A 25,633-nucleotide genomic window follows, 5' to 3' on the forward strand; every position below is an offset into this window, starting at 1 on the left:
ACCTTGGCTGCTTCTCCTCACAGGCGTCTTAAAGGACTTCTCTCTTCTCCGTTCCTCAGAGCCACAAGAGTGCTGACTTCTTAATCTCACACTGCAACCCCTTTTAGTCTCTTTCTGGTACATACTAGACACTAGAAAAAGTGCCTTTATTGGAGGGAGGAGCAAACAAAAGGATGTGGATACATTGACAGGTGCACTGACCACTCACCTGAGGCCATGAAGTTGAAGGCCACGCCCTAAGGGGTGCAGGGTGGTGAGCAGTAAGGATCCTGGGCCTGGCCTTCCTGGAGCAGAGATGCTATAATGGCCCTGAACTGCCTAGCAATGGCCTTTGTTTGTGAGAGTCAAAACTTCTCTCTTGTTTAAGCTACTCTTATTTGGGGTTTCTCTTACTCATACCTAACCCTAAAGTCAATTCATACAGGGCATAACAAGAAAGAGTCAAGGCTGCCCTGGCTGGTGTGGCTCTGTGGTTTGAGTGCCAGCCTGAGAACCAAAGGGTTACCGGTTCAATTCCCCGTCAGGGCACAGGCCTGGGTTGCGGGCCAGGTCCCCGGCTGGGGGCATGGGAGAGGCAACCACACATTGACCTTTCTCTCCTCTTTCTCCCTCCCTTTCCCTCTCTCTAGAAATGAATAAATAAAATCTTTTTTTTTTTTTTTTAATTTTAAAGAGAAAGAGCCAAGGCAAATGAGAATACAGCAGTCCCTCTCTATATCGCGGTTCACTTATTGTGGCCTCACCATATCACAGGATTTTTTAAAATATTATATTTAATTACTTATCGCGGATTTTTTGCTACATCGCGGGATTTTGCGGTACTGTATACGTATGTTGTTAAAGGTACGTAGGTTTAAGAGTGTAGCATATGTTTAAGAACATAAGTAGTGTTTATAGAAATGTGGGAAAGGTTAATAAGGGAGTGGGAAGGGTTAATAAGGGACTGGGAACGGTTTATAAGTGTGTGGGAAGGGTTTATAAAGCCTTAAAATATATATAAATACTAAAATAAATGGAAGGTTCCTACTTCCCAGATTTTTGCCTATTGCAGGGGGGTCTAGAGCGTAATGCCCACGATAAGTGAGGGAATACTGTATGTGAAACAACTGTAGTTCTTCAGACATTCCCCAAGTTGCTTCCTCGGGCGCAGGCGCCTCCAGTTAAGGCAGCAGGGAATCCCATTCCCGGAGTTCCTGGTGACAGCAGCTCTGCCTTGGAGCTGTCCGTGGTGCTGAGCTGGGTTTTCTGCCGAACGATACTAATTTCCTTTCTTTTCAAGACTGCAAAATGCTTTCACATTCTTGCCTATGATGCTGGAGAAACCCCGTGAAGTAAATACTACTGGACTCGTTTTATTTGAGCCAAACCCTGGTCTTCCAGCTCCAAGTCCGGCCAAGTTTATGATCCTATCACTACTCAACGGGACCTCAGAGAGTTGGCCCAGCCCCTGTCCCCAGCACAGCAACGGATATGCGTCCCCACCTGTGTGCCACACCCATACACTGACCCCTTCCACTGTGACAACCTGCCGCCCACTGGCCTGTGGCGGATGAAGCATGGAATGGCCTTGGTGAGCCACGCCTCCTGACCCTTGTGTCATCCCCTGTTGCACTGAATCCAGACTTGGCCCTACACGTGTCTTTGCCCACTGAGGCATCGGAAAACATGACACCAGCCGGAGTCAGATAAGCACTCGTGCTCTGGGGCTTTCCCTCTTAGGATGCTAACGTCCTCATGCAGGGAATGCATGTCCACAGGAAGAGGCTGAGCCCAAATCCGGGCGGCCCTCCCTCTGAATGTAGCAGTGACAGTGAGTCCGTGAGAAAGTCACAGAAGAATCACCCCACCGAGTCACAGAATCATAAGAAATGATACATTGTTGCTTTAAACTGGCAAGTTTGGGCATGGTTGTTCAATCTTGTACAGAGAGCTGATATAGACTCATGATTCTTGGTTACATATTCTCATTCACTGAATTATGTAGCACTGCTTAGAGACTATACCCAGACAAGACCAGAATGGACACTCTGGAGTGATGGCATGCACAGCTCTAGAAGGGGGAAACTTGGCTTAGCAACCCACGCCGTGGATAAAAGCCTTGGTTGAGTGGATAGGTTAGGATGGTATAGGTCAGGATGAGTTAAAACCAGTAATAACAATAGAATGCCTATAATCTACTGAGCCATGCTGGGAGTCAGAGATGAGTTATTTCTAGTCATCATAACAACTCTACCAGTGCAGGTATTAGCATCACCATGTAACCAGTGAGGAAATAGGGATCTGATGATTTATCCAAACTGAGGCTGGATAATTTATCCCAAGAGAAGCTGGCAGAGGGCAGGCTATGGGGAGCATGTAAGTCAGGCTGAAAGGCTGTCTGGGATTGGCTGGGCTGCCCGTTCCTCTCATTGGCTTTTCCTCGATTTTTCCTCCTGTAGCCAAACAGCTTTGCTCCCTTCTCTCTACCAGAGTGTGGGCTCTGCCCAAGCCCGCCTCCCCGCACTGTCTCCTCCCACTGGGCAGCAGAGCGTTTCTGTTTGCATAGAAAAGGCATCTGGCTCCCCACAGCCAACCCCACTCCCTCCCACCCTCACTGACCAGGTGCTCCCCCAACCCCTGAGCACCGCACCAGGGCCTCCATGAGTCAGCGACAGGACAACTGAGTCTGGGGAGGAGTGGGGTCAGCAGGACGTGATGCCCAGGACTTCCCACCCATGCACCTGTCCCTCCAGGAGACTTCCGGGCAGGGATTATTTGCCCATCTGTACCACTTATATAAGTTAGAAAATTAGTCTGAGTTCTGGGACCTGCCTGAAATTTCCTAGTGGATGAATCACGGTTTCTATCTGAGCCATAATATTCCATGCCTTTATACTAATCTTCAAACAACACAGCTATTAGTAACCCCACTTTATAGATGAGAAAACAGAAAGAACTGGACAGATTGAAACCTACAGCGGTGAAGCGGCTTCTTACCAAGATCAAACAGCAAGACGGTGCCCAGTCGGGGCCGGGTTCCAGAATTGCTGATTCCTGGGGACCACGTACCTGTCATGGAAATGGGTCTGTCACTAATTCCTGCAGTCCACTATGTACCTGGGGGTGTTAACTGGGCCCTGCTGGATTTCAAAGGCCTTGTGATAAAGTACCTTCGGGCGACCTTAGTTAGGCAAGGTGACAGAACCCTGCTTCCTGCCCATCCCCTGCAGGAGACGAATGTGCTAATGCCATTGGGACTCTCACAGGGGAGAACGTTCTGCCCCTTTCTCCACCCGTGTGCCTCCTGCAGAGCGCTCCTCTCCAAAGCCTGCCCCTGGCTGTCCCTGAGCACCCTGGGAAGGGCGCCGGGTCGGGCCACGTGCCCACGGGTGCATTTTCCACACGCACAGGCTACCACTGCTTTGAAACTCATTTCTCTTTCTTTTTAATTGAAGTTTTTAAAAACAGCATGTGCAGGAAATATCCCTCCCCAAGCCTTTACTCCACGAATCCCCTGTCTCTGATCAAATATAGACACACATTGCTATCCATGCACTGGAACGGCCATTTACGGAGGTTTGCTCCCAGAGTCACCAAGCCTGACTCACAGGCACTTGTCACCTGCCGAGAATGCCCCTCGTTCCAGAGGCGGGAGCAGGGCCACACTTCACAAAGCAGGGGGCGCCCTCCACTGAGCTGCCGGAGTGGGACAAGGAAGAACCCCCCCGTTCTGCGGCTCAGACGCAGCTCCCCAACCAGGCTGCTGGAGTGCCCGCTTGCTCCTCCTCTGCTTGAAGTGCTCACCCTCAGAATGACCGTGAGTTAGAGGAAGAGTAATCGTGACGACGCAGGTGGCGGTCAGATGACACCCTCTGACCCATTCTCTTAAGGTGTCTCCCCACCTCGGATCCCAGATACTCATTGCACTGACCATAGGGTCTGGGACGCACCATCTGCTGCCGATGCCCCCAGCGCGCACCGCACATCCTGCGGCAGGATGGACAGTTCCCACACGCTGCCTGGTCTCTCAACTCCTCTGCCGCGGCTTCCTCTGAAGCCCTGGGGGCTGGCTCAGCCCCACGGCCCAGAAGGTCGGGAGCGTTCGTGCCCCTGGGAACAGCTCTCAACAGCGGTGGCTGGGCATCGCTGTCCCTGAGAGTCGCAATGTTGACAGAAAGTCTACACCGCTTCCCTCGGTGTCTCCAGTGGTAACTGGCTCAGTAGTACACCCTCAACTGGCTTTTCCTGATTAGCTGTAGCTACAAGAACCCGCACCCAAGCCTTATTTAGCTCACGAGTCTACCACTCGGTGGGAAGTTCCTCCAGGCTGCTCTTGGCTGGGTTTGCTCTGCACCTGCGGTCCGACGGCGGATCCGCTGAGAGACGGCTGTCCTGGGATGGCCTCACTCCCACGCAGGGGGTCAGCTGACTGGCAGCAGGGGCCACAGGTGGTGACTGAGCCACGTGTCTTATTTACGCTGCAGAAGCAGGGTTTCCTCAAGCAGCAGTGGACAAAGCCCCGCTGGCAAGCGCCTTCCAAGGCTCTGTGTGTATCAGGGTGGCTGACATAGGGTCAGGAGAGAGTCCCGCAGACCTCCAATTACAGGGAGTGCAACTGCCTGAGTTTTCTGGGACTGCTGTAACAAAATACCACAGGCTGGCTGGCGTAAACAGCAGAAATTTGTTGCCTTGCAGTTCTGGAGGCTGGAGGTCCAAGATCAAGGTGTGGGCAGGGCTGCTTCCGGCAGAGGCCTCTCTCCTTGGCTGTGAATTGCCGTCTTCTCCCTGTTTCCGCAGGGTCTTCCGAGTGTGTGTGTCCGTCTCCAAATTCCCCCTTTTCTTAAGGACACCAGTCGTGTAATGTCGGGATCCACCCTAATGACATCATTTTAACATTAGTACCTCTGTGAAGACCCTGCTTCAAATAAGGTTGCGTGCTGGGGCACTGGGGGTTCGGACTTCCACGTATGAATTTGAGGGGGCACAATTCAAGCCTTAGAGGCAGCCAGGAGGGGCCACTGAAGCTGCATTTGCAGAGCAATCAACCCCAAACAAGAACACGTCAAAGAGGGGGTGTCACAGAGGTCAGAGGTCAGTAATCTCCCTCAACTCCACCTTGCCCCGCTCCTGCTGGAGTTTTCTGTTCATCTAGAGGAACAAGAACTCCCATGTGATCCTGCCTATTCGGCAACCATGACAAATCAAAGTGAGTCACGCTGAGAGCTGGGGAACATGGAAGTCTGTTCTCCGGCGACAGCTTGAAACCCGCTGAAGTGACGTGGGAGGTGAGAAGAGAGTGGCAATGCTGGTGCCGACTCTCGCTGAGGCGGGACGGTGGCACCTGCCATAGGCCGGCTGCTTGTACACGTCGCCGCCAATCATACTTGTCTCCCTACTTCCCAGAAAGGACAAGTCAGGCCCCTAAACACTAGGGAACGAGCTCAGAAATCACACGAGTTGGAAGTGATGAAGCCTGAATTAGAATCGGAGGCTCAGGTTTCCAAGTCCTAGCCTTTTTCATAACTGTCTGACTTCAGCGATTACTTTAACCTCTTGATCCTCAAGTTTCCCATCTGTAACATGAGAGAGTTAGCCTAGAAAACCTCTAAGCCCGCCTTTGCTTCTGGGGTTTCTTGTCTCACAGGAGAAGAGTAAAAAGACTCCTGCCTTTGGCACTTTGCGAGTTTCAAGTCCATTTATTAAGTCTTGATGACAGCAGCCAGAGCTCTATCTGACCTGAGAGATGGACAGCCCTCTTTACATAATTATTTCCACTTTGACTTGGTTATAAATAACCCATGAAGATAATTAGGCCCCTGGGCAGGCCCTGATTGTAGCGGGTGTTGGGGTACGTGACCATGACCGTCTGTGGCCACGCAAACACTAAGACTGACCGGGGAACTGCCACTTCGGATCCGTCTGGGTGTTGGGGCTAATGCTGCAGCCAGCAGATAGAACGCAATGAACATCAAGGTCACTCCTCAGAAGGTACAAGACAAGGGCACCCCACGGGCACAGTTTACTGAGGTACCCAAGGGCGCTGCAGTGGCTCCCCTCTGCGCCTGCAGCCCTGGGAGACAGATGCTAGTGTCTGGGTGCACAGACCCACCCTGGCTAAAGCCCCTCCAAAGGATCAGAGCGGGGGTGGGGACCAAACGAGTCTCATCTGCTCTCCCTCCCATGGACTCAGCAGCCTGTAGGGAGGGACCCCACCCTTCAGTCACTCATAACACACCCTTTAGTCAGCCCCGCTCAGGGCCTGCCTTATTCCCCTGAAACGCTGGGGAGGGTTCTGCCCTGTTTCCTGTGGAATAGTGGGAGGTGGGCAAGGGCACTTGAAAGAGCCAGACGTGTCTGTCACCTGGGGAGCTCTCCCACGGTGTCTGTGGGATTGGAAGGGAACGGGAGACAAGGCAAAGCGGGCCCTCCTCTCAAAGGCATGTCTACATAATTAAAGAGAAAGGGGAGGCAAGTAGAGCTGGCGTAGATAGATTTTTAAATTGCTGTTTCCTCTGGCTGAAAATACTTCAACGTGACAAGAAGAGGTGGGAGGGGGGCACCCACAGCTGGTTGGAAGCTGATAGGAACTTGAACTCTCTGAGCTGGGTGTTGGGGCACGAAGCATCTCTTTAAAGAAGTGTGCAAATTAACCTCCTCAAAGAAGGGAGCTACCCAGCAGGGGCGGCACTGTCCTCAGTGACGGACTGTGACTTCTCTCTGAGGTCTCCTACTTGCTATGACTTCATTTCTAACACGAGACCCTGACCCGCTCTGGCAATGAAAGCTGGGGACTAGGACTACGGGGACAGAGAAGCAGCCCTGAAGCCACAGCAGCCGGGCCAGGCTCCCCCTTTAGCCTGTGGCACGGGAAGAAGCAGGAAGAAGCAGCGCGCAGACCCAGGAGCCAACCTGCAGACGCCCGCTCAGCCCTGGTGACGACCCTGGCCTGATGGGACAACCCAGGATGATCTCGCCACGTCAGGATCCTTCGCCTAATCGTGTATTTTGCCATACAAGGTAACGCTCACCCTTTTGCCCTGTAAGATAACACTCACGGTCCTAGGAATCGGAACACGGTGTCTCTGGGGCCCCTGCCTCAGCCCGCCACGGTGACCAGGGTGTGTGTCGGTAGCCATGGCCCCGGTACTGCCGTTCGTTTTGTGTTCTCCTAAAAGCCGGTGGCCCCCCCACCACAGAATCAATTCAGCCAACGAGACAGTCTCCCACCGCCACAATTCCTACTCTTCTGCTCCGTCCTCTGCGCGCCCTGCCCGATTTATCTGCCTGCAGTAGGGTCCTGATTGCTGTCCCTGTCCCTGCTGGATGGGCCTCAGTGCCTCTCCATCCCTGGACCTCTTGGACTGGCATTCGGAGCCCACGGGGGTCGGCTTCCACTGCCTCCTAGACCGCCTCCCATCCCCCCAGACTGACCTCCCCCTCGCCGTCCCTGCGGCCTCCAGGGCCACAGACACCCGCACCCAGGGTTCCGGAACCAGAGGGACATCGTCTGACCCTGGTCCAGAGACCAGGCAGGCTGCTGCAGGGTGCGGCGGGGCCAGTGACCCAGGGAGACCGAAGGTGACCCACATCCCACGGAGGTGTCTGGTCCCCCCCATTCGTGCTGTTCCTTTCCATTTTGTGCCTCTGATGATCCAGGGCCCCTGTGCTCATGGGGACCACAGGCCTTGCACAGCTGTGGGAGAGGGCAGTGGTCTGGTAGACAGCTACCGATGACAATGGTAAGGTCAGAAAAAGGCTCTCATAACCTCAAAGGGTTGGTGACAAAGACTGCTTAAGGAAAGATGGGATGGGAGACTACCAGGGGAACACCCAAAGATGGTGGCACAGGCAGACGTGGGTGGCCTCCTCGCACAGCCACATCACAATTACAGCGAAAAAGATAGAACGACCATCACTCAGAACCATGAGAAACCAAGTGGAATGGAAGTCTGACATCTACGATACAGAGTTGAATGGAAGTCTTGACAACTATGGAATTAAAGAAACCACATCCATCCAGACTAGTAGGCGGGGCACAGATGCAGAACAGGTTGGTCCCACTCCCATGTGTGCAGGATAAAAACTCAGGAGGGGTATCTCAAGAGCAAGGCGTCCCTGCCCTTTACCAGGCCCCCCAGCCCAGGGTTCCAGTGCCAGGAAGATAAGTCCCCACAACTTCTGGCTGCAAAAACCAGTGGGGATTGAGTTGTTGGAAGAAACTGCTGGAGCCCCAAGCAGTTCATCTTAAAGAGCCTGCACACGGACTCACCTGCTCAGACTCCCTCCCTCTGAGCTCCAGCACCAGGGCAGCAGCTTGAAAGGCCCCAGCGGTACACAGGGAGGAACAGAAGTGGCATCGAGGTGAGCAGAGACCACTGTCTCCTCCCAGAGAGCTGGCAAGCTGGTGCCACATCTGAGATGCCATCAAACTGGCTCACACTGTTTGACGTGCCTTGGAGATCCCCAGAGACCCCTCCCCACCCAGCTCATGGGCCCATGCAAGCTGCTTTTCCACAAGGATGGCTGGTCATGGCTCAGGCTGCACAACCTCCTAAATCCTCTCAAACAGGCAACAGCTGGCCTCAGTGAGCCCCAGGCCCGGCACTAGCAGCAGCCAGCCTAGATTCACAGCTCGGCTTCACCTGGGAATCTCCAAGCCCAGCACAAGCAGGAGCCATCTCAGATGGCTTTATAGCTCAGAGAGGGTGCCCCGGGCAAAACACATGTGGGAGCTGACCTTGGCCTGCACCCCCCCCCCCGGAAACCCTAGGGCCAGCACACCCAGTGGACGGCAGTAGGTCACGTTGGAACACTACCACCCTGTCCCTGCACAGCTGATCCTCCACAAAGGATGGAGGTTTGTGATCAGTGGTCTCAGCCAGTCCTTATAGCTGACTGGCCTGGGTAAATCTGCCAACAGCAACCAAAGCTCAACTACAAGAGGAGGGTGTACTCAACCCACACAAAGAGTGCACCTTGAGTACCCAGCTTGGGTGATAAGGGAGGCTGTGCAACTGAACCCTACGGGGTACCTTCTCTATTAGGCCACACTACCAAGATACGGAGTCAAAGCAGCTCTACCTAATACATAGAAATAAACAGAGGGAGGCTGCCAAAATGAAGAGACAAAGAAACAGGGCCCAAATGAAAGAACAGATCAAAACTCCAGAAAAAGAACTAAATGAAATGGAGATAGCCAACCTAACAGATGCAGAGTTCAAAACATTGGTGATCAGGAAGCTTAGAGAAATGACTGAGTACGGCAAACACATAAGAGAAGAAGTGAAGGCTACACTAAGTTAAATAAAGAAAAATCCACAGGGAACCAACAATGAAAAGTAAGGAAGCCAGGATTCAAATCAATGATTTGGAACATTAGGAAGCAATAAACTTTCAACCAGAACAGAATGAAGAAATAAAAATTCAAAAAAACAAGAGCGTATAAGAAGACTCTGGGACATCTCCAAAAGGGCCAACATCCAAATCATAGGGATGCCAGAAGGAGAGAAGGAAGAGCAAGACATTGAAAATTTACTTGAAAGATAATGAAAGACAACTCTCCTAATTTGGCAAAGGAAATAGACATACAAGTCCAGGAAGCACAGAGAGTCCCAAACAAGCTAGACCCAAAGAGGACCACACCAAGACACGTCATAATTAAAATGCCAAAGGTGAAAGATAAAGAGAGAATCTTAAAAGCAGCAAGAGGAAAGCAGAGAGTTACCCACAAAGGAGTTCCCATAAGACTGTTGGCTTATTTCTCAAAGGAAACTTTGCAGGCAAGAAGGGACTGGCAAGAAGTATTCAAAGTGGTGAAAATCAAGGGCCTACAACCAAGATTACTCTATCCAGCAAGACTATCATTTAGATGGAAGGGCATATAAAGTGCTTCCCAGACAAGGTGAAGCTAAAGGAGCTCATCATCACCAAGCCATTATTGTATGAAATGTCAAAGGGACTTACTTAAGAAAAAGATCAAAACTATGAACATTAAAATGACAACAAAGTCACAACTATCAACAACTGAATCTATAAAACAAAATGAACTAAACAAACAACTGGAACAGGAACGGAATCATAGGTATAAAGATCATTCAGAGGGTTATCAGTTGGGAGTGGGAAGGGGGAGAAATGGGGAAATGGTGCAGGGATTAAGAAGCAAAATTGGTGGGAACAAAATAGACCGGGGGAAGTTAAGAATAATATAGGAAAGGGTGACGCCAAAGAACATATATGCACGACCCATGGACATGAACTAAGGGGGGGGATTCCTGGAGGGAATGGGGGTACAAGGTGGAAGGGGGCAAAGGGGGAAAAACTGGGACGACTGTAACAGCATAATCAATAAAATATACTTAGAAAGAAAAGAAAAGATGGGATCAGGATGGGTCTACCTGGATGACATATTTGAGGACCCTCCCTGGATCCCCAGGACTCAGGCCGGAGGGAGTGAAGGAGGGCAGAGTTTGCCACCCCAAAATATGCCTCCTTGGAATGCGGACTATTTTAAGGGGGTTGTTTGAAGGCCTGGAAGTCTCAGGAAAAACCTTTGACCGTCCCTATAACTGCATAAAGGAATGTAAGCCAGGAGGCCCAGGCCGGGAAGGAGCTATCACCTCACAACGGCTTAATCCAGATTAGGTGTGGCACCCAGGGAGGAACTCGGCAAGGCCCATTTGGGCAAAGTCCTCTCTGTGACCCACTTTCTCCAAATGGCCCAGGAAACATTTTTTAATTAAACATTAACTCTTTTCATTTCCCTGCGACTTAACTGCCTTACTTTCTTCTCAGTCCAGAATGACTTGAAGACCTCGTTTTACCTTTGGAAAATACCCTGTCTTTATAGTTCTTCAAGGGTATGTGAACTCCCTGGGCATATGAACCAAATTTTATTTTTATTCCTGTTAATCCACTTTATGCTATTTTAATTACTCCACTAACTATAAGAACTAAGACAAGAAGGGGGATTCTCCTCTCCCCACCAGAAGCAGGAGCCATGTAGCCATGACAGGCAGGCGTTTTGGGGAGTGGGGGGACAGTGCGCTCTGGGGTCTCACTGCCTGGGTCTGAATCTCAGATCTGCCACACGCACTGTGTGGCCCTGGGCAAGTCACTGAACCTCGCCGTTCCTCACTCTTGGTGTTTGCAAAGTAGCAGTATTAATTGTTCTTGCCTCCTGAATTCTTTGTGAACATTAAATTAAGTAATATTTATAAAATGTTCAGTGCTGAGCCTGTGCATGTGGCACATACCCAATAAATGCCTGTTATCATGACTCCCCTGCCCAGGGTGCTCTCTCTGCCCTGAGGTCCTCTGGGGACCGAGAGCACGAACAGGAGCTGTGCTTGTGCGAGGACGTAAAAGGCGGGGTTGGGGGCGCTGTGAAAGGACTGAGCCAACGCATCCTTGGACATTCCTGGTGGCAAATCCTTCCCCGTTGTCTTTGTGATCAGCAATTAAGGCTTTCCGCCCTCCCATGGATGGGCGGGCAAGGGTCTTTTCCTGAGGGTCCTTCCACCCAGCCACCAGAGAGACATGCTTTCCAGCTCTCAGAGACCACTTCCAACACACACAGAGCCCAGGAAAATGCAAACGGAGCAAAACCAAGGTGCAGAGTCACTCTTAGGAGACTGGATGTGGTTCAGAAGACAGGGGACCCTGGAGCCTGAGGAACGACGCTGACCCGTGGATCACCCAATAGGAAGACCTGGCACCAACGGGACCCTCCCCCCCGAAGTTTGCGCGTTTGCCTGCACGTGGTTGAGAAGCAGGTTCCCTCCCTGCTCTGCGCAGCAGGGACACGGAGAACAGCTATATCACAGTGCCAACGTGAGCACTGAACGGGTTAATACCCAGAAAGCCTTTGGCCCAGTGCCCAGCCAATCAATGTTGGCTATTATCTTTGGTGGTGGTGGTCCCAGATCCAACCTCCACTCGGGTCCTCGCCTCACAGTACATGGATGGCCCATGCGCATCTTAAACATGAGTCCAACATTGGGTCTACAAGTATCATCCCCTGTCCACCACCCCCAAATGTCCCAAAATAAGATTGCAGGTCCACAGAGGCACTCCTTGGGGTGACTTGTTCTGACCCAAGGATCAATGAGACCCCTGGGTACAGGGCTACGCGTGGCATCTGGAGTGGGATAAAACATAGTAATAGGCATTTTTTACATTAATAATGGCCCTGTGATGTAAGCAGGGTGGTCTCCCTTATTACAGATGAGGAGACGGAACTCAGAGTTGTTGAATTATTTACTTGAAAGCACACAGCGGGGACTCAAACCCACATTTTTGCTTCCTGACCCAGCACTCCTTCTTTGTTGCCTCAAATGTCCAGATGATTTTACCAGAAGTTGCTTAAATGCTTGCTTTATTTTCACAGGCTCTCTCCCTGCAGGGGGGTTTGCAGTCGTGAAGGCTCTGTCCCTGGGGGTTCATTTCCGAAAGTTCTTTCTGTTTTTAAGTCTCCTTTCCCCCTTGACTCTTCTTTGAAAATGGCTTCCTGCCACTTTGCACAGAAAAGATGGCTCTCGTTCGTGAACCGCCAAAAGCAAACAGAAAAACCAGGCGTTCGAACTGCTGTTTTGTCCCCCGAGAGCTGACGGTTGGGTGGCAGCTGTAAATTACCACCCCCACGCTTCTTTCAACCAGGACTGGTCAAGGCCCTCCGAGTCCCTGAGCGTCTGTACTTAATCCACAGGCAGGTGAACAACGTGCCATCGTAACAGGAGGCACCGTGGGGCACAGACAAATGCCATCAACGCCGTTTACACGGGAAGCACAGTCGGGCACGGACGTTTCTGTGCGGCGATCTCCAAGGAGAGGAGCACCCCCTTTCCACCCTGTAGCTCAGAGGTGCTCAGGACTTCTCCCCCGTTTCTTCTGTATTAGTAATTATTCCTCAGTCACAAATTAGCTCAATGCTTAGCCGCTCAAAACAGCAAAAATTTCGTCCCCCAGTGTCTGTGGCTCAGGAGTCCGGGCAGCGCGTGGCCGGGTGGTCTGGGGCCGGGCGTCTCCCAGGCGGCAGTCAGGGTGCTGGCCTGGGCCGCAGGCGCACGTGGAGACTCAGCCAAAGGAGGCTTCACCCCCGAGCGCGTCCACGTGGCCACAGGCAGGCCCTGACGCCCGTCCCCCGGTGGCCTCCCTTAGCCTCTGGCCACGGGAGCCTCCCAACGGCAAGGCTCCCCACGCTGCCGCTGGGTTCCATCCGAACGAGAAAGAGAGGGGGCGAGACAGAGCAGGCGCGACGGGAGGAACGGCCCTTCCGTGGCCTGGCTCACTTTTGCCCTGTTCTCTTCGTTGGAAGGAAACCATTGGGTTCAGCCCCCGGGCAGGCAGTACACAGGGTGGAGACCGGAGGCCGCCTCCAATCTGTCCTTTCGTCCCCAACGCTTCACATCCCTTCTACGTGCAAAGCACACCTGTCCCCTCCCACGGCCCCTGGAAGCCTCCTCTCACTCTGCTGTCAGCCCCGTCTGCGCAGGTGAGTGTGTCACCTGTGTTCCTCCGAGTTTTTCTCAAGTCGGCCGAGAGCCCCAGGGTCCCGTCTGACCTCTTACCCCTCCCCCCTCTCAACCGTTGATCCTCTTATCAAGCCTGGCATCTTGTCCTGTTACTTCCTGGGCCAGGTGTGGCCACGTCTGGCATGCTGTTGATTCATCTCTCACTGTCCCGGATCTTGTCCCCTGACCTGTTCTTGGTCCCTATGCTGCCTGGACACAGGGAGGTCCTGCCCTAAGCTCTCAGGTCTTAGAGACGCGATGGCCGAGCGGACAGTTTCAGAATTCTCATGGTGTGCGTGGGCTTCCGTGTTCTACACATGTCATGTCACATGACCCTGCCAACAAACCACTAGGTAAGCAAGTTCTTACCCCCCATCTTAACATGGGGTGGAGCGGGGACCTTGGCAGGTGACTTAATTTCTTTAACTGCCAGGTTTCATGAACTAAGGAATTAAGGGAGTCAGGATGGCACCAGAGTTAATTATTTTAAAATATATCCACAAAGTATCAGAATGAACCCGTGAGACTTCATATCCATAGAGAGCTCGGCCTAGAAGTACAGTGGGTGCTTGTGGACATGGGCGCGTGCACATATGAGGACCTCTACGTCCCCGCTCTGTTCGTTCAGAGGGCCTCGAAGCCCTGTTCCCTCAGCAGCACTGACACCCTGGCGCCCAGCTCTGGGTTCCTACGTACCGTTCCCTGCTGAGAGGAGTCGGTGTCCCTGGGAGAGACGGCCAACCCCAGGGCCCAGGCAGGGAGTGTGCTAGATGAGCCTGGAGGGTTTCGTGACAAAGCAAAAGAGCGAACTGCTCCAAGAACAACGAAAGCATAGCGAAAGGACACAGGGACCCACTCCCACAGGCCGGAGCTGGGACAATTCAGACATCACAATAAATATGAAGAGGAACGGATTGTGACCTACTGAAAAAATCTGGAATCTAAGAGTTACACTGCTGTTTAAAAAAATTAAAAAATAAACACCCTTCCTTATGGTAGAAAACCAACAATAAAAAGATAATGGGATTTAAAAAACAAAAACAAAAATACCACTTGGCAACCACAGTAAGAATTGATTCAGGGAAGGAGTCTTAATAGATGTTAAAACCAATGGGAGAAAGTTTGAGGAATATGATATTTTCATCGCCTCCAAGCGTCTCTCCAAAGAATACTTACTAGTCAGGGTAAAATAGTAACTTCCCAGGGACACCGCCAAAGGTAGCATTGTGAATCATGGGTTCACTGGCAGCACGCACCCCCGGGACAGCGCCCAGAGAGGAACGCAGTGTTGCTTCTGCGGCGTTCCTGCCCCAAGCGCCGGTCGGAACCTCCTCAGGAGGAAACACCGGACAAACCCGAATTTAGGGACTTACGACCAAGTGCCTGGCTGGGCGTTCTTCACGAAAGTCAATGCCATGAAAGACAGGCAGGGGCTGTTTCAGAATCAAGACGGTCTAAAGAGATATAGCAGCTAGATGCAGCACCCAGTCTTGGATTATTCTGTTATAAAGGACTGTATCATGGAATCTGAATAAGGTCTACGGATTAGATAAGAAAATTCTTTTCTTGTTGGAAAAAATGCTCTGAAGTATGAAGTATTTGGGGGTAAATGGGCATCATGTCTTAAATGTAGCGAGAGAGAGCAAAGAACTTAATAAAATGTTAATGTCTGGGGGACCTGAATCAAGGGTATTTAGGAATTCTTTGGTAATATTTTGCAACATTCTTGTAAGTCTAAAGCAATGTCAAAATAATTTTTTAATAAACAGAAGACATAAAGCATCTCTCTTCTGCTAATTCTTTAACACCCTTCCATCAAGAACTGAGGTCCAATTCCATCCCCTTGAACAAGGTCTGGCCTCAGGGACTCGCTTCTGTGTTTCGTGGAGGCCAAGACGCCGAGGAGACTCAGCATCCACCTGGCTCTCCCCGTCTCGGGGCACACACCTGTGTGCTCTGAGCCACTGTGTAAGAAGTCCACCGACCCTGAAGCCACCACGTTGGAGGGACCGAGTGGGAGACATCCAGGAGGTGAACATGGCTGAGGGGCCCTTGCTGTTCCCTAGGGACAAAGGGTCATTCTTCCAGTTGCCACTTCAAGTCTCACCAACCAGGCCATGAAACTTCCCCAGGTGGGGACAGGTGCTCCTGTCATCACGCAGAGCCAGGAATAGAGTGAGGAGGGTGGGACTCGAGTTTAAGGAAGTGCCCCCTGCTCACCTGCGCTCACCTGTCTTCTGTGCCCAGGATGGTAGGTCAGGTGCAGGAGTGAAGGCCACCTCCCAACGCAGCGTGGCTCTCTGGCTCAGTGACTTGGAGGAGTCCCTGGATCCCTATCCAGGTCAACCATTTCCTCTCTTTACTGGGCAGGCTGGAAGGACCTCGTGGGTGTCGTGAGCTCCGGCAGAAGACTGTGGACACACTTTGCTGGGTATAAAAGAACCTTCGTGTATGTTGTGTGGTGATAACACTTCCAGTGTGGCTTCCAGCCCAGCAGGTCTTTGACCGCCCAAAATGCGAGGACGACTCCCTTAGTCAGCCCTGGCTGGTGTGGCTCAGTGGACTGAGCGTCGGCCTGCAAGCTAAGTGTCACTGGTTCGATCTTCCAGTCAGGGCACATCAGAGAAGGAAAACTCTGACTCCAAAAAACCTCCGCTGCCTTGCGGCATACCTCGTCAGGGGAAAGGCTAAGGGAGTAAACCCCGACAGAAAATCCGGAGCCGGAGTCCCTAAGGCGGTTTGACGTTGTAGTCAACACCGGCAACTCCTGCGGCGCACCTGAAGCCAAGCTGTATCGACTCCGTCTTTCCCTTGGACCCTTCAGCTGCGAAGAGAGGGGGGGTCTGCTGCATGGGCAACAGCAGACCCTCCATATCACCCTGCCCAGGCTCTGTAGCTTCAGCTTCACTGGAGAGGACACTCCAGCGTCATCGCAAGATGTCGATTCAACACGGGAGGAGACAGATACCGTGTCACTCCCTAGTCGGACTGCACAGCCATTCTCGGCGGTGCAGATAGACTCTTAAGAAGCTACACCATCGTCTCTCGAGACGGACGGCTGCCGACGACTCCCTTAGTCAATTACAGCACCTAAAACATGCGTGTCTGTGTGCGCGTATGTGTGTGTTTGTGCGTGCTTGCATGCTTGCATCTAGAGCACACCAAAGTGAAGACACGCACACTTAACGAGCAGACTCCATGCCAGACACCACCGTTAGAGGCCGAGAGAACAGCAGAGATGAGAGGCATCTCAGCCGCCCCAGTCGCTAGCTTTTAGGACCCTGTAGTTCTACGGCGACCCGAAAGGCTTCTTCAAATGTGTCAAGCCACAGGGTTCTTTTTAAAAGGAGAAAAGAAAAAAGAGAACAACACAAAAATATTCTCAGTGTTATACACATTCATCTTTTATCCTCACCCAAACCTTTGGGGTTGATGTACCCACTTCTCAGGTAAAATTAAGGCTGGGACAGGTGCCCAAATTCACACAATTTAAATGGGGTGCAGGGAGGAGCTAGAATTTGAACTCAGGGCTGTAGAGTTTCTGTTTTTCCTTTTTATGGAATGTGCCGGGGCGACCCTGGCTAACAAAATTATGCAGGTGTCAGGTGCACGGTTCTACCACACATCACGTGTACCCTGTGTTGCGTGCTCACCGCCCCAGTCAAGTCTCCTTCCATCACCAGTTATCCCCCCTTTACCCGCGCCTGCTCCTCCCCCCGCCCCCCAGCGAACACCACACTGTTGTCAGTGTCCATGAGTTCTTCCTCTTTTTCCCTTTTTGCTCAATCCCTCCATTCCCCTCTCCACCCCCAGCAGTAGTCAGCCCGCTCTTCTATCTATGAGTCTGGCTTTATTTTGCTCGTTAGTTCATTTTGTTCAGTAGATTCCACATATGAGTGAAATCACATGGTACGTGTCTTTCTCTCACTTATTTCCCTCAGGCAACGCCCTCCAGGTCCATCCATGCTGTTGCAAAGGGTAAGGTTTCCTTTTTTACAGCTGCGTGATAGTCCCTTGTGTAAATGTACCACAGGTTTGTTATCCACTCGTCTACTGATGGGCGCTGGGGCTGCTTCCGTGTCCTGGCGATTGTAAAGAATGCTGCAATGAACACAGGGGTGCTTATGTTCTTTCAAATTAGTGGTTTAGGGTTCTTTGGATGTGTTTCCAGAAGTGGAATTGCTGGGTCATAAGGCAGTTGCATTTTTAATTTTTTGAGGTATCTCCATATTGCTTATACTGCTTCCCACAGCAGCTACACCAGCCTGCATTCACACCATTAATGCGCAAGGGCTCCCCTTTCTCCACATCCTCGCCAGCACTTGGTGTTTGCTTTATTGATGACGGCCATTCTGACAGGTGTGAGGTGGCATCTCTTTGTGGTTTTTATTTGTGGGGCTGTGGGGTTTCAAAGCCTGGGCAGTGTGGCTTTGTGGACAGGCAGCTGGGACCTGGACTCAGCCTGGGTCAAGCCCTCTCAGGGCACGCTGGGATGTCTGGCAGGAGAGCCCCACATCCACCTGTGACAACCCAAAAGAGCCAAATGTCCCCTGGGGGACAAAATTACCCCAGTTGAGATCCACTCGCCTAGGTGGAAACCCCGCTTCCGTGCTTCCCAGTGCTATGACATTGGACAGGCCACTTACCCTCTCTGCACCTCAGTGTCCTCATCTGTAAAATGGGGAAATAATGGCACATGAAGTCAGTGTGAGGATCCAATAAGGAGCAGGAAAACACTTGGCCACCCACGGAAGGGCTCAGGGCACGGGCTCTATCCCCACTGCCCTCTGCTGCCCGCGCTCCCAACAAAGGGGCGCTCAGAGCAGGTGCACAGGGAAGCAGACTTCCACGTGGGCACGGGAATGCCGCAGTAGCCAGCAAGTTAACACGTGAGCGAGGGGCATTCTGGTCCAGGCACCAGTGCACTTCCTGCCTGCGGGTGCCCTGGCCACTGCTGGGCTGGTTAAAGACTCCATGGCCAGGCTGGCCAGGCTCAAGTCCGGCTCTATGACCCTCGGCTAGTGATTTAGCCTCCTGATGCCCTCACTCCCTCATCTGTGAAATGGGTGAGCTAAGCGCCCACCCCAGGGCTGTGGGCATTACGTGAGTCAGCATAGGAGCGGTGCCCAGCACAGGAGGAGTCCCGAGAATGCCGGCTGTTTTAGCCCTGACCCTGCCCAGCCATCCAGCCACGTGGGCCGCCTGCCTCTTCTCCCTGGCATGCCAAGCACAGTCCCATTTCCACACCTTGGCACATGCCATCCCCTCTGCCTGAACATTAGCGTTGCTCCCACCCTTGCTTCTTCATCTGGGTCTGTCTTCATCACACCTCTTCCGAGAAGCCTTCCTGAAGCCCCCTAAGTAAATAGCCGCTTCATCACTGCACTCACATAGGTGTAAGCCCCGGGTTTATACCTGGGCCAGTGGTTCTTGGTTATTACTGCGTGACATACAGCACAGCGCACTGCAGTGTGGTACAGCCTAGCAGGTCCGCCTGCTGTCTCTCCCACTACAACGGAAGTCCCAAGATGCCAGAGCATTTGATGGGTGACTCTATTGGACAGTGCCCAGCACATACTTTGATAGGTCTGAATAACCATAATAAATGATATCGTGCAGAAGGGGTTACCAAAGTCCTCACATAACCCATCCTTCCTGACACAGAAATTATTTGAACTGGGGTCTAGAACAATGCGTGCCAGGAAAGGTTTTGCTGCTCACAACCTCTTGGGAACAGCTGCGTACAAGAGACTTCCTGATCAATGAAGAAGTGTTCCCTGACATGATGGCTTCCCAAGAGCCAGTAAGGAGGAAGTCCACTGTTAAGCAGGGTTTACAAGGTCAAAGACGCGGGGAAACCGTGCAGAACTCTCTCCTGCTTGGGGGTTCACGGTGCATAAGAAAGGCTCCAAGAAGCCCTGTCGAGAAAACAGACACTGTGCTGGGTGTGGCACCCGAGACCCCATCCACTAACTCCTGCATCACGAAGCCCAGTTGGGGAGAATGCTCTAGTGGAAGTCTTTCAGTTTACCACTGCAGAGAGAGTCTGAGGCCCAGAGAGGCTAACTGACTCATCCAAGGTCACACAGCCATCTCCTGAAACCCAGAGCAGGGTGCTTCTCACTGCCCCATGATTCCCTAATGGTCCACTTAACCATCAGTTCACAAGAGGTCAGAAACTGAACACAGACCTCAGATTCCAATATCGGTTTGACTAAACCATATATGAAAACTAATGTACCAAATAGGGCTTGCTTCCAATTTCTCCATCCCAGAAATAGTCAGTTATTCATGCAGCAAGTACTTACTAAGCATTATGGGCTGGGCACCGCACATTTTACGGTGAACAAGTCTAGGCTACTCAGTAGACTGGCAATAAAATTATCACTAAAGAGAGCCAAGTCGATTGAACGGTCCTTGATAAATAAGCCTGCTTCCAAGTGGGGACCAGCTGTGAGAAATTACACGTCCGACATTTGATTTGCTTCCATTCACAATGCTCACATTTAGGTCTAATGGTAGTGAGTCGCTCTCAGCTGGGATGGTTCTGGGATAAAGTGCTCTCCTTGCTGTGCAGACCGCAGAGGGAAAGGGAGCCGGCTGGGATCCAGTGGGCATTTTGTGGAGCACCTCCACCAAAAGACTTTCCAATGTCGAGTTCATTTCAATGTCATCTCTAGCACCTATGTTTTAGTTAAAATGTATCTCCTCATTGCTTATTGTCTGCAAATGAAAATCCCTCTTTGAAAATGGGATTTGTTTTTTAAAGCTTATCAGCACACACATGTCAAAGTCCTTCAGAAAGCATGGTTAATAAAAAGCCACATACCTCTATAACACCAGAGGAGGTGGGGAGAGATCTAGCTGTTTTTCCATATGGTCTTCTCTGAACTGATAGGAACTGTATAGGAATCAGAGGATTGGTCTATGTTATGCTAGTTTAAAGAAGCTGCGAAATGAGAAGGAAAAAAAAAAATCCCAGGCTTGACACGTTCATATTTTATGTCAGGGCATTGAGGCTAGCTTTCAGCACAGACTCAAGATGTATGTAGCTTATAAAAAAAAATAAAAAAACATTCTGACACACCTGGAGCTCTTTCAGATCCCTCGGCCCTGAGTGCATCTTACAGGTGAAATTGTCTGTAAGGAAAGGAAACATGTGTGTCCAGACCCAGCGGACATCTTCTGTGCTTTGAAAGAATGCTTCATGATTTCTCCAGGAGCCATCCTAAAATCCAGTCTGGCAAAGCAAAGATAATCACCCATCACATGCATAACGAGTGTTTATTAGGCACCAGAGCAAGTCAGGAAGAATTCCTCGGCTGTAGGCAAGACACACAGAGCAAACAGGGCAGAAACCCGGGCCCCAGGAAGCAAGACGGGAGCCACACGCCCCTCGGCAGCACACACACATTGAACCTGTCACTTAAAAAGCCAGCGAACCAGCCATTTGTTTAAAAACCAAGTCCCACTTTTTTTATCTTTTTAGAACCAAACACCACCTCTGAAAGGACCACCGGCCCACGTCTGCCGAACTGGGCGGGGTGCGTGTGACTGAGTTTGTTGCATCTGCTTCTGCCAGTTCTTTCAACAACAAACCAATCAGGTCGGGTTTCCGAGCACAAAGGCTACTACACACAGAGAAGAAAGATGATAAACTGAGCAGCACTGGGAATGTGTGTATGTGCTCTACATGCTTCTTCTTTTTTTTTTTTTTTCAATTGACTTGAGACAGAGAGAGACAGAGACAGAGAGAGGGTGGAACACCACTTTGTTGCTCCACTGATTTTTGTATTCATTTGTTGTTTCTTATATGCACCCCGATGGGACATGGAGCCTGCAGCCTGCAACCTACGTCCTTGACCTACCCCGCCAGGGCTGTGTTCCACACGCTTCCCACTGTGTAGTTCTACAGATCCTCCAAGGGCATTTCTCACGTAGTTTAATGGAATCCACTCAGGGGGAAAGGCGTTATTTTGCCTAATGAAATCTCCCCCTCGCAGTCCAGCTCCCAGACAGACTCTGCGGCAGGGTCACCATCTGGGGACGCTAGAGAGCTCTGGGCCATACGATCAAGACGGCCCTCCTCGTCCTCGTCCTTATCCACCTCCCTGTCCCGTGGGATCATGGCGCTGAGGAGCACGTGGCCGTAGGCAGCCGCCATCTCCCTGTGGACCACAGTGTCCTGGTTGGAGGAGATGCACTCCCTGCTGATGTTCGTTGTCTCCACCTGGGCGCAGCACCGGAGGTGGCTGCACCCCAGAAGCCGGGCAAACACCTTCCGGAAGTCAGCGTTGAAGGCGTAGATGACGGGGTTGAGGGAGGAGTTGGCCCAGCCAAACCAGACGAAGACGTCGAAGGTGGTCTCGCTGACGCAGGGGAAGCCCGCCCTGGGGCCCTCGGGGTGTCTGCTGCAGAAGGGGACCAGGCAGTTCAGGATGAAGAAGGGCAGCCAGCAGCACACGAAGACCCCCATGATCACCGACAGGGTCTTGAGGACCTTGGTCTCCCTGTTGATAGAGACCCGCAGGCCGGCGTCAGGACCACAGGCCCCGCGACTCCGACAGTTCTGCGCATGCTCCCCGGCTCTCTCCAGGAAGGCAATCCTGCGGACCTGCACCCGGGCAATGCGGTAGATGCGCGTGTAGGTCGCGATCATGATGGCCACGGGGATGTAGAAGCTGATGAGTGAGGAGGCGATTGCGTAAGTCCTGTTCAGGCTGGAGTCACAGTTCGCCACCCTCACCTCTGGCTCCCCCGATTCCTCCCAGGGCGTGCCGTTGGTCAGGTTGGATGGCGGGTCCACCTCGCCCCAGGAGCCTGCCTTGTCCCTGTGCCAATGGAGCTGGACTGGGATGAAGGAGATGAGGATGGACAGGGTCCAGACCAGGCCGACCATGACCAAGGCCACGTGCTGGGTCATTTTGCGCTGGTAATGGAAGGGCCTAGAGATGGCCCAGTAGCGGTCCACGCTGATGACACACAGGTTCAGGATGGAGGCGGTGGAGCACATGATGTCAAAGGACACCCAGACGTCGCAGAAGGCCCCAAAGGGCCAGTAACCGGCCACCTCAGCAACAGCCTTCCAGGGCATGACCAGCAGCGACACGAAGAGGTCGGACACAGCCAGAGACACAATGAAAATGTTGGTCATCTTGGTGCGCAAGTGGCGGCTGCGCACGATGGCCGTGCACACCAGCACGTTGCCCAGCAGGGTCCAGATGATGAGCAGGGTCAGGAGGCCGGCAGTGACCACCTGCGCGGGCCTCAGCGGTGCTGCCTCCTGCGAGCCCCCCAGGGCGCCTCCGGGAACCAGCTGCTGCTGCTGCCCGAACCTCGCGGTGTCATTGCGCCCCCGCAGCAGCATGTCGGACTCCGCGGCAGAGGTGCGCTCCCAACTTCAACCCTGTGCCCTCCGGGCGGCCCCATCGGGCACCCAGGGGTAGCTCGAGGGTACCCGCGGCTAATGGATCCCCGAGCCTGGGGGGACGCTCACCGTGCGCTGCGTCGGGGCGCCGGATCGCGTGGACCTCTCTCTCGCCTCGAGCGCCTCCGGGTTGGTGGCCGCGTTGCGCCCCTTCAGTGCAGGCGCTGGGGATCGCAAGTAGCCAGGGCCCGCATGGCTGTTTCTGGGAGCCCGCAATGTGCGGCGCCAGGAGGCAGCGGCGGCTGTGTCGGGTTCAGGGCCGGAGAATCAAAGAGCCAGCCACCACCGAGGGGGCGGGGGCCGGGAGCGGCCGGCACGGGGAGCGCCGCGGCGCTGCCTGGGTCCCGGCTGCTCCCGGGCCCGCGCTCCCGCCCATGCGCCTCCGCGCTCCCCGCTCTCCAGCGCACCCGCCCCACCGGTGCCTGGGCGCTTTCCCTGTCCGCTGGAGTCTGGGGAAGAACCCGCAGGTCCTAGAGGCACCCTAGTGCCAGATTCTTGCCGCCTGCCCGGGAGAACACGCCCCACTAAGATAAAGAGGTGCCTGGCCCAGCCCTGGTGCCTGGCTGGGCTGCGCTGGCCCTGGCTACGTTAGGGGAACAGGAAGGGAGGGTAGGGATGGGGAGTGGGGGAAAGCACTGGTTCTAGGGTAAAGGGGGCGACTTTGGACTTCTCACTGACCTGAGTTCCAAATCGCACTTGATTCCTGGCTGTACGACCTTGAGTGAGCAACGTAACTACCCTGGGCCTGGGTTTCTTCATCCACAAAGTGGGGTAATGACGCCTACTCCGCCCGCTGGTGGAAGGGCTCCGGGAAGCCATGGAGAGCGGCCCACCTGCCCCACTCATTCTGACTGCACCTGCGCAGGAGGCACGTCTCCTGGGAACCTCTCCCAAACTCCCCTCCACACACACCTGTTCTAAGATTCAGGGGCTTCACCTGACCTCTTGGGAGAGTGCACTACTCCCCCCAAGCCCCACCCCCACCCCGGTCCTGGAGCCATTTGTCTTTTGGGGAATAATTGCCCAGAACCAGGGAGACAGGAGGAGGAACGGAGCCCCCAGCAGTCGGGGGCCTCCTCTCCTCGGGACAATCACAGTCCTTCCTCTTTTTAGCCTTGAGAGGATGGATTAATAACACCTCCGTGCTCAGCAGGAGGACACTGAGACTTGAATGAGTGGCCCAAAGCCTAAAATCTACAGAAAGAAAAAAAGTGGCAGGGGAACACGGGGAAGGACAAGTTCCGTCTGTGAACAGCCAGGTCTCTCGCTGGTGTTAAGCTCAGCTGAAGGCAACTGGAGAGAAATGGACGAGGCATCAGGGAGACCTTCTGTGAGGTCTAGAAACAGGGCTGGGTTCCCATCCCTCCAGCTCACACCCCCTGCCCCGGCCCCGTTCACTCCGGCCCCACCCGCCCCAGCCGGCTCAGCCTTCAGCAGCCCCGCCCCGCCCCTTCTCCCCTGCCTGCTCTCTGCTGTCAGAGTTGGCAGGGCTCTCTGTGCAGATGTCTGCGCCTGAAACTGGGGAGTCGTACTTACCACCTGTCTGTCTCTCCCCATCTCCTGCACCCGGACCGCTCCTCTCTGCCACTGGCGTCCCAGTCCAGGACTTCCCCACCCTGTTTTATGGTGACACTATCCTGGACTAAGTGCACTCCACGTTCTGCTAGGATCTTCCGTCCACCCTCCACTCAAGGGCAGGCCCAGTGATCCTCGTCAAATGTCACTCACGTCAAGTCATTCCCCAGACGGAGAGCCCTCAGGAGCTCCCCATGATCTTTGATCCTTGGACAGTCATGTCAGGTGTTTTAAGTCTTTTAATCATCTTGCCCTTGCTCCTGCTCCTGCTTCTTCGGTTGTCACTTCTCCTATCCATAGACAGCCTAGATTTTAGCCATTACCTGTTTCCCTCCCCCACCACACACACACACACACACATACACACATACACACATCGTCATTTCCCTGATGGGTTTTGTGGTAAGTCCTCACCCTGGATGACCTCCATCCGCTCCTGTCCTGGAGAACACAAACTTCTGAGGCCAGAAAAGAGCTTAGGTTTTGGAGACAGGGGGTTGAATTTCAATTCCTTATTCTTTTAGTCAACAAATGTTTATTGAGCACCTATTACGTCCCAAAGGTTGTTTTATTCACTGGAAATGCAAGTGCGTAAAAATGTGTATTGTCCTTTCCCTCTTCGAGGTTAGAGTCTAGTGCTGGAGATAGACTTTACCCTGAGGGTCACCCAGAGAAACTTACAACGGTGCCAAGTGCTAGGAAGAAATGGTGCAGGGCATTACGGGGGCTGGACCGAGGTGGGACACTTAAGGAAGGCTTCCCTGGGGAAGTCCCTCTTTGGGTTGAAATCACGGTTAAGTGGACCAAAGGAAAGACAGAGAGAAGGAAAGGCATGGCTGTGGGATCTGGGGCAAGTTACTTGATATCTCTGAGCCTCAGTTTCCTCATCCTCAAGTGGGTTAGTCAAAGTAGTTTCAAAGGCAAGTGTGTGATGAGACCACAGTGGATCCTCTGGGAGAGGCTCTGAGCCGCCGTCTTTCCTCCGGCTGTACCTGCACCCGTCCTTGCTTGGGCTGCTCTCCATGGAAGCTTCTGCCCTGGCTCTGTGATGGTGAATCAGACAGAGGATGCGTCATTGGACCCAAGAGGCTGGAGGAGGAACGGGTGGTCCCAGGAAGAAGAGATTATGTTCCTCTTCATAATG

General features: G+C 52.8%; 1 protein-coding gene and 1 long non-coding RNA gene across 3 annotated transcripts; both read right to left on the reverse strand.

The window, feature by feature from the left end:
- Positions 1-17,435: 17,435 nt before the first annotated feature.
- LOC150020360 (uncharacterized) lies at positions 17,436-20,826 on the reverse strand. 2 transcript variants are annotated; one of them, XR_016509129.1, is made up of 4 exons: positions 20,575-20,826; positions 20,317-20,388; positions 18,134-18,158; positions 17,436-17,588 (listed from the first exon to the last, which is right to left on the reverse strand). It is a non-coding gene; the product is annotated as an uncharacterized LOC150020360 (long non-coding RNA). The 2 variants fall into 2 exon arrangements; XR_016509130.1 differs by lacking the exon at positions 18,134-18,158.
- Positions 20,827-21,241: 415 nt separating this feature from the next.
- DRD5 (dopamine receptor D5) lies at positions 21,242-23,848 on the reverse strand. The gene has a single exon (XM_090267078.1). It carries the CDS (start codon positions 22,852-22,854, stop codon positions 21,430-21,432), a length of 1,425 nt encoding a protein of 474 aa, XP_090123204.1. The 5' UTR covers positions 22,855-23,848; the 3' UTR covers positions 21,242-21,429.
- Between the last annotated feature and the right edge of the window lie 1,785 nt (positions 23,849-25,633).

Source organism: Furipterus horrens, unplaced genomic scaffold (genome assembly GCF_987537825.1).
Source record: "Furipterus horrens unplaced genomic scaffold, mFurHor1.1.pri manual_scaffold_2, whole genome shotgun sequence".
Lineage (NCBI taxonomy): Eukaryota > Metazoa > Chordata > Mammalia > Chiroptera > Furipteridae > Furipterus > Furipterus horrens.